This window comes from Cyprinodon variegatus, unplaced genomic scaffold, assembly GCF_000732505.1.
Source record: "Cyprinodon variegatus isolate N-32 unplaced genomic scaffold, C_variegatus-1.0 Scaffold0, whole genome shotgun sequence".
In the NCBI taxonomy this organism is placed as follows: Eukaryota; Metazoa; Chordata; class Actinopteri; order Cyprinodontiformes; family Cyprinodontidae; genus Cyprinodon; species Cyprinodon variegatus.
Genome location: NW_015150453.1, coordinates 1,247,481 through 1,256,940, shown reverse-complemented (window position 1 = coordinate 1,256,940; position 9,460 = coordinate 1,247,481). Strand labels below are relative to the sequence as shown.

The window sequence follows — 9,460 nt, the reverse complement described above, 5'->3', positions numbered from 1 at the left end:
TAATAGCCAAAGGGAAATTAAATGTTGCAGTAACCCAGGGGCAGTTTTTCAACAAGATGTTATAGGCATTTATAGCTGTAGGCAGGAAGGATCCTTTCTCTTCATCCATGTGATAAGTCAAACCTAAACAAATATTAAAGGAATTTCAAGAAGAGGTGTCTAGCTATGACTGTATTAAAAAACAATCTTTGGACCTTTAACAAATCTTTTCAATTTTACAAAACTCAAGGATTTCGAGGACCTGTGGAAAACCCAATTTTATTACTGATAAATAGCCTTGGGGACTCTGTGAATGTTTCTAAACCAACTGTTTAAAACCGTTGCTCTGTCAAATCAGCATACAAGCATATAGGTCTTACTTGAACCAGATCTGTAGAAGCCTCTGACAGAAGACACTGTTAATTTTTAACAATCTGATGAAGAGGATGCTCACTTTTTTACACAATGTTCTTTACTTTATGAACAATCTTTCTTAGTGAAATCATCTTCTGAGGTTCTAGAGGGGTTCCTAGAACAGAGCCGGCCTTCTTTACTTTAGAAATATTTGATTTATACTCCATTTGTGTTTCATGGGTTGTGTACTAATGAACTATTATGATGTATTATGTGTGATTCATTGTTTATTAGCTCTTGCTAAAGATCGTTCCAGATAAAGGTCATGCAACGGACGGGTTGTGAAAGAGGCCTGAACATCCTCTATCACATGTTTCTGCAAAACATGTGTTCTTGGAACAATTTCCCTTTCCCTTAGTTAAACCTCAGCTGTGTAATTAGGGACATCCCCTGACTTCAATAAATAGCGAGGAGAAAGCTGAAGAACTGCAGAGTGGGTTGGAGATTTGTAAATTCCGCAGTCTCTTCCTACTTTCCTCGCAAGTAAACTAAATTAATTATCTCTGTGCATTCTTTCTTTCCTTGTATATATGTATGATGTTCTAGGTGCTTAGACCTGACATTACCCCACCCACATGATTGCAGAACCATGCAGAACACACTGCAAAACTTTGCAAACAACTGAAGTTATTATCACTTTTGTCATTGATAGCTTTTAAAGGAACATATCCTGCAAGGCATTCTGGGTTTGACACATCCATATCCCAAACCTAGGAATGTAATTACTTTATGTCACAGCCTTTATTACATGGAGTGTATTTGGTTCTAGTATTGCTGTAAGCAAAGAATAAGCTCTGTAAATAGAAATGTGAAAATACACAGTTTGTATCCACAAATAAATGTTTGAAAACTTTACTGTTTTCTCAGATTTTATTTGGAATTAATTATATTTTTAAATACAGTTTTATACTTAATACTTTTAATTTCATTTTTTTTTTTTATAATTCATTACAGGTTTATTATGTTTAAAAAAATTGTAAATCTTTTTACATATTTTAAATTTAAATTCTGAAATTGAAAAGAAATGAAAAAAAAAAAATGGCGAGAACAGCCATGTTACTTTAAAAACATTTTTGGGTAAAAATATCTTTCAAAGTTTCATTTTTAGATTGCATTTTTTTTCCAAACTTCCATTAAAAAAACAAACATTTTTTGCTTGAATCAATAATGGAGGAAAATTCATTCCACGTTATCGGCTCCAAAAACAAACGTACTCAAACTAAAAAAAAAAAGACAATGCTGGTTTGTTCTCGAAGGTACTCAGAACTTTTTTCTTTAAAAGATATTTCTTGCAGCAATTTACTGAGAATACTTGCAAGTTAGACATAAACCAAAGTTAAATTGGTTCGAGACCACACTCAGTGGTCAAAATTTATATTTTTACATCCCCACTGGACTTTGTTTCCAAATTTGAAGCAAAACGTCTTCAAACTTGAAAACAAAGTCCAGTGGATTGTTTTTAATTTTCTTTTTTTGGAATGTTCTTTGCCAGCAGATGGCACATATCTGTTTATATCAGCTCCTAATGCGGTAATTCTATTTAGGATCAAATACATTTGATTCTATGAGGGATAAGACTGGAGCAGCACTCGTATTGAGTATGAAAGTTGGTGTTTACTGAGGTGAAAGCTAAAGCTTCTGAGCATGCAACACTATTACAGACCTTATACAAAGAGACACAGGATAACTGCAGTCAATTAGACAGTTAGGGGAAATTGGAGACCAAGAGAAAAACCTTGAATACATGAGAAAGACAGACAAATTCCACTCTAAAAAGTCCCTGCTGTTACTGGAATCCAAGAGATGTAGTCCTAACAACTGCACCAGTGTGAAGCTCCTCTGCAAACTGAAGAAAAATACAACCTCACTGCAAAAGATCTTCAGAAATAAATTAAAGTCATCTGGGAATGTTAAACATGAAATCTAAAAAAAGCAAAACAAAGTGAGACATACCTTCATAGCTGTAGACCACAATGTGGGTGTGTCCAGGTAAGTGTGGATGATCATTTCTGTCACCAATGACAACTGTCAACGTGCTGGTTGAGCTCACTGGAGGAGATCCGCTGTCAATCATGAGAATAGGAAGGCGGTACTCCTTTTGACGCTCACGATCAAAGCTGCGAAGAGCTGTGATAGCCGCACTGCCATTTCGAAAGTCTGTCAAATTAAAGTTGGTGGCGTCGGAGGTGAGCAGGAGGAGCCGGATGGAGAATGGGCTGCCGTTAGTTGAGGTGTCACGGTCGATGGCATGAAGAAGCATGGAGGTTTCATTCATCTGAACAGCCTGTGGCGCTGCTGTGTTCTCCCAAACAATAGGTTTATAGGGAGCCTCGAACTCAGGCCCATTGTCGTTTATATCAAGTACAGTCACCATAACGATGGCGGTGCCAGTTAGGGCTGGTACACCAGCATCTGTAGCAAGAACCATTATCCTGTGCTGGGAGATTTTCTCTCTGTCCAGAGAACTAGCAACTACTACCCAACCAGACTGGTCCACCAGGAACTGATTGTAAGGGTCAGACTCTTTTGAAATGCTGTAAGAGAAACGGCCATTTTGGCCAGAGTCCAGATCAGATGCAGTAACCTGAGTAACAATCGTTCCCACGGGAACGTCTTCAGACATGGCAGCGGACTCATAGAATTGCGGAAAGAAGACGGGAGCATGATCATTGGAGTCTTCAACTTGGACAACACAGTAGGCCAGGCTGTAAAAATCAGCATCTTCGGCCTTCAGGGTCAGATTAAAAGTCCTCTCGTGGTGTTTCTCAAAGTCAACCTTCTTTTTAAGTTTTATCACGCCTCGTCGGTTTACTTTGTCTGTTTCAACAAAGAACTTCCTTTCATCGTCTCCACCGACAATGCTGAACGTAACAACAGCGTTCTCACCCTCGTCTCTATCAGTGGCAGAAACGACGAGAACCTCACTATTTACCTCCAGGTCCTCATTCATCTGGAAGAACACATAAATATACCTCATTTATGACTACTACTGTAAATATTGTGATAGAATGACAGATGTCTATAGTTTACTCACCTGGGTAGAGTAGGCCCTCTGAGTAAAAATAGGTGGGTGGTCATTTACGTCTGAAATCATAATGGTGGCTGTTCCTGTCCCAGACAAACCACCTCCATCCCGGGCCTCCACCACCACCAGATACTTGTCCTCGGTCTCCCGGTCCAGTGAACGCAGGACTGTATAGATAGTCCCTGTAGTGGCGTTTATTGAGAACAGGTCAAGGTTGATCTCATTGCGAATGTTCTTGATGATGCTGTAGGTTAGCAAGGCATTCCGGCCCTCATTTGGGTCATCGAGGTCCATGGCACGCATCTCCATGATGGAGGTGTCTGCTGGTGAGTTTTCAGGCACTTGACCAACAAAACACCCGTCTACCACTAGAGCTGGGCAGGGAAAGAAGGGGGGGTTATCGTTAATGTCTTGGACCTCTAAGAGCACATCGGCGAATCCTGTAAGGCCCATTCCCCCCTCGTCTGTGGCCAGAACAAGGAATCTCCAGGCAGGGCGCTCCTCCCTGTCCAAGCGACGCTGAGCGTAGATTCTTCCGGTATGTTCATCTATAGTGAACTCCCCACCGGCACCCTGGCCATGGAGGGTGTAACGGAGGGCGGTCTGGTCGGCTTCCTGATCAGGATCTGTTGCTGACACCTACAAAAACCAACAGGAATAAGGTGAAACAAAAAAGAAGTTAGTTTGGCCCAATGTGGCTTTTACAATACGTCAAACTTATACAATACGTCAAGCTACAACTAAACAGAGGCAAACCTATAGTTTTCTAGACCAATTGAAGGTAGACAGTTTTCATCTATTTAGGATAGGGCTAAAATAAATTAATCAGATTAATCGTGATTAATCGATTATTGAAATAATCGTCAACTAATTTACTAATTGATTAATCATTAACTTGAGTTTAGAGACTGTAAAATATGCCTTTAGGTGACAGATCAACCAACCCTTGAGCAGTAATTATACCAAATTTGTGAAAAAAATATATAAACATTTTACATTTAAGAAATTCTTTATCCAGAACTCCTCAAGTAGAATCATTTTAGTCTTTTTTTAAGGAACCTTTTTGCTATCTGATTATTAATCAATTAATTGAAAAAATTATCGAAAGATTAACCGATTTGCAAAATAATCGTTAGTTGCAGTCCTAATTAAGAATATATTCAAAGAATCACTTTCATGTCAGCTTTGTTTGCAGTTATTAAATCATACATTTATGACAAGTTCATTCCAGTGTTGAGTCCTCCAATAACAGCCAAAGCGTCCTGCTTTGTTTCATCATAAAGTCACGTTTTCTAAGGAGCCTAGGAACTGGTAGCTGCCGTATTCACATTTGCTACCAGAGAGAAGGATGTTGGAATTGATCAACTGTCCATCCATCAGCCGAGGCAGATGGCAGTTCACAGAGAGGAGGATTATATGGGGCCAGTTTTTCTTTCCACTGTCTCTCCATACATGCTCAGAGTAAGGGATTGATGCAATGCAAACAACTCAATGCAATTTGAAAATTAAAATAAGCCACACTACACTATTTGCCTGTTCAAAACAGATTCTGGACAGAGAAAGCAGATAGTTTGAGAGAAGAAGGGAGCCATGTTTGTTAAAAGAGGAAACCTATTAATGATTGGGGATTAAGGGCTGAGCTACAACTCTGTCCTGAAACTGATGCAAAAGAGGTTAAACAAGCATCACTCATCAGACTGCCGAACAAAAAACTCATACACATCGACAGACTCCAATAACCTGAGAAAATTTTTGGTTTGTATCTGATTTGGAGCGTGTTCTAGATTATCGACCTCCAGGTGCTCAAAAACAACATCGCCCCAACTTCAAATTGCTCTGATGCCAGCCGACAGAACTGAAGTCCTAGCCTCGTGAGACCATCCTGATCTCGCGAGCTTTCAAGCTTTCACTCGCAGATCAGTCTGGCTACTTTCCGTTAAAGAAAATTTGGAGCCGTTCACCAAACGAACGTCCAATCAGCGTTGGCTTTGAGGCGGGTTGAGGTGTGATGCAACGAGAAGCGCGACAGTTCAGTCTAAAGAACATGGCGGCTTCAGCCGATGAAACTAGCGTTAGCGTGTCTATCGAGCAAGTTTTATCGGAATTACAGAGAGTTTCTTCACTGAAAGAAGAGCAAAACACTGCTCTGGAAGGCTTTTCTCAGAGGAAAAGATGTTTTTGCTCTTCTCCCGACTGGTTTCGGCAAGAGTAGCTGTATTTTCAACGGAAGGTTTCCAGATGGATATGCGGAGCAAATCCATCTGGCGGAGTCAGGTTACTGAAGTCCTGGATAAGGTTTGGAAATATCTCCAAAAAGAACTAAAACAGAGTTTGTTTGCCTCTGATTTTAGCCTGTTTGGTGACTGCAACGTTTAATCACACTGGAATGACAGTGACTTTAAATCTGCATAATTTGCCTTAAGATATTTGTAGTAAATTGGCTTAATAAACACAAACCAATCTTAATGATATTCCAAACGGTTCTGCGAAGGTGAAGGATTGCTTTCTGGTGCTTAAAGAGAAACTGTGATGTATGGTCTGTGAGAAAACAGCTGTTAAACCAACTGGACGAGGGGCTCGACGAGCGGTTTATTGGTGCAGGGATAAACTGACAGCACAGGACATGACTGACAGCTGTTAAACCATATTGTGACCAACAACTGAATCTGTCGCCAAATGTTAAAACCATTTTGGTTTGGCAGCTTTCGTTCTAGACTTCACAGCTGTTAAGGAGCGTATGTCAGCTCTTATTCCTGCCAATAATCATTTTATTTTAAAACAGTATTCTAGTAAAATGATGTGCATTTTGAATCTAAATGGACAAAACTAAACTGGCTTACTTACTCTTCAAACCACATGTTCAGCATGATTGTAATATACCTCTAAAGAGTACTCTATTATTTGACCTACTGTATTTCTTTTAACTGTTGTGCACAGTGGCATTTACGGTGACAAACTGGTCAGACGCTCCATTTTGACATTTCTTCCCAATTTAATTAACAAACCGAGCTTCAATAATAACTTTTTCCATCTTCAGTTCTTTGCATGTCACGTATTTCTTATAAAAACAGTTCAATTGGTTTTTTTTTTTTTACTGTGTGGAAATGTCAAGCCCTGCAACTAGGACATGCAGCGGGAAGTGATTGCAGCAGCTGGCCCTGCGCTGCTGGGACTTCACAACACAGGAATAAACATTTCTCTGCTACTTTGTCCTGTTTGCTTAATTAACCTGCCTCCCTGCTATCTCCCTGAGCGAGGGGACAAGAGCAGCGGCAAAGAGACGAGCCCTCACATCTGTCACAGAGACACACAATGCAATTAAAAGTTAATAGACACAGACGAAGGCGAGGCAAAAGTATGCTTTTACCCTTTCTTCTCCCCTTTTGTCACCAGAGGGTTTGTTTACTGAAGCCTTTGAAGTCCTCCCTCCCCATCCTCTCTGCAGCCACCTCCCCTCTGTCGCCTCTTTGCCTTCCCTGACAACGTGATGCAGGTACGAAATATTGAAGATGAGCAGCGGCGGCACCGCAGCGGAGGCAGCCGCACAGGTGAAGTCAGAAAATATTCATTTCAAATTGGATTTTCTCTTCCGTTCGCTATCTCCTGAATTGTATTAGCACACAGGGCTGAGAGTGGCGTGTGATGAAGGGAGGGCCCGTCCATCGAGCGACGGTAAGACTATTGGAAGCGTCGGGGAGGAACCAAACGCACATCAAATCAATTTCAGCAGGCGAGGGGAAGCAGGCCCAGGTTGAGGACTCTGTGACACATGCGCCTCTGTCAGAGATTATTTCTCTTCCCTCCCCGCTTCCACCTTTTTAATCTCATTTAGCTTGGCAGCACATGCAAATTATTGTGAATTAGGGAGATAGGTGTGACGAAAGGTGGAAGGGAACAACGGGAGAAGGAGGTCGAACCTTAACATTTTAGAGGAAACTTTGCAGATGGGTTACTTCACTTTCCTTAGCCTAATATTTCACCTTAAAGCCTCTCTTAGCAGCTTTTGTGTCGAAATCTGTCATACATGTGCTACATGTTAGTGGACTGACACCGAATCTCCGTTGAGGCGTTGCTCCAGGCTTACTTACCTCTCATGTTTTAGCGTATCTAAGGCTATTAGATTTTGCTGTAAAAACCTGATACGTTTTCCCATATTGTTCATATAAACACTCACATTTTAACAATATTGTACATTATGTTGACAATCCAAAATATAAAGTGATCCTCTCTCACTGAATGAATGAACATAGGAAATTAAGTTACGTTTAAACCATTTCATAAACATGTATTACACCATTAACACATACATTCACTCGCTTCCTATAGAGGTATATACTTTATAAGGTCACCGAGAGGATTAAGTGAGTCCCAGAATGCACTGGGAGATAGAGACAGACTCCACTTGTCATTTTATTTACTTTTTATTTAAACTTTCTTATAATTTTTAACAATCAGACTTATTTCCATTATAATTGGAGTGAAACAAACTCAAACCCAGTCAGCTTAGAGGTTTACAGCACTGGAACTAAAGCCATAGTTGGTCTTTTTGTAGAAAATCTCAATCTTTTTTTGTGTTCAAAATGTTTTAAATGCTACATTCATAGTTTACTAATTCAACAAATCATAATCTTAAAGGCACACCTTGTAACTTTTGACCACTAGGGGCGCTACACCTGTAACTGCCCGTATTTTGCCTCTGCTAAACATCTAAAATAATAAAGATGTATGATTGTATACTAGGAGCAAAGTATTAACTTTCCAGCCTAATAATAAAATGGAGAAAAGAGAAATTATTTTAAATCCTGCTTCTTCTTTCAGCCAGCGAATAAACTCCTTTCCAAGATCAACGCTTGTTTTCCCTCATGCACGATCCCTTTCACGTTTTCACTTTTTTCTTCGCCTCTGCCATGACCACAACAAAAAATGCCTTCTAAAAAATAAGAAAAAAATATAGTGTTTTAAGTGAATAATTGCTTATTTTGAGCAAAATAATCTGCCAGTGCAGCAAGCAAATGAGACTTGGTAAGATTTCTTAAAACAAGAACATAATATCCAAGTATTAAGCTTCCAAAAAAACTTAAATCAAGTATAAAAATCTATTTATTTTTAACTTGTAAAGATTTTTTTTCTCTTATTTTAAGCAATGTATTCTCATTTATTAGTCATTATTGCTTAGAATTTAATAATTATTGCTCAAAACAAGCACAAAACAACAGGCTTGAGATGGGGTCAGTTCTTAAAACAGGTTAATATGGATTATCTTATTGCCTTGAAACAAGTAAAAATGTACTCACAGTCTAAATGTTAACGCGACTCAGTCCGCAATGTGTGCTATTTTAAGAAAAAGGCTGCTCAGAATTAGTTTTAGTATCTAGTTACGATGAAAAAAATGAATTTTCTTAAATCAAGTCAAATAATCTTAACAATATTCAGTCTTACTAAGAAAATACATTGAAAAACAAGTGTAATAAGACCAAAATGCTGAATTCAAGTTTATTACACTTGTATAGATTTTCCTTTTTTGCATTGAGTAGTTGAGCAGGCAGAAATACTAGAAGAAAAGCCTTAGCTCCATGACTATATAAGAGCCTGTGGCCGTTGAGCCATACGTTTTTCCAGGTCGAATGATCTGTCCAACAACGGTGTGTCATCTCCCAACTTGCATTGGCGGTATTTCAAGAGGCTAGCCCCACTTGTAGCATTGATACTGACATATATAAGGAAGTCATTAAATATAACTCATATGCGTCAACTCTTTGGATCACACAGACCATGTGCCTTTAATGAAAACTTTGCATTTTCATTTTTCATTTCTATAAGTAATCATGATGAACAGCCAGTCAGACTATGAATGTGTGATGCATGCCAGTTGGAACTGTAATCCGACTGGAAAGGGATCCAGTTGTTCTGAATGAGGTAAGCTGACCTGAGAGCGTGTGTGCCCTGCGTCAACGTGGCGTATTTCCTCTTTGAGCAGCTAGATGCTAGCCTCGTGAGACCATCCTGATCTCGCGAGCTTTCAAGGTTTCACTCGCAGATCAG

At 39.5% G+C, this 9,460-nt stretch overlaps 1 protein-coding gene across 1 annotated transcript in view; it reads right to left on the bottom strand.

Annotated features, from left to right (window-relative positions):
* Nucleotides 1-9,460, bottom strand: part of LOC107081697 (neural-cadherin-like) — a 239,960-nt gene that overhangs the window by 40,481 nt on the left and 190,019 nt on the right. Inside the window, exons 18-19 of the mRNA XM_015369928.1 lie at nucleotides 3,428-4,057; nucleotides 2,347-3,343 (exon numbers count right to left, since the gene is read on the bottom strand). Of these exons, the coding sequence (XP_015225414.1) occupies nucleotides 2,347-3,343; nucleotides 3,428-4,057 (1,627 nt within the window). The remainder of the gene's footprint in view (nucleotides 1-2,346; nucleotides 3,344-3,427; nucleotides 4,058-9,460) is intronic.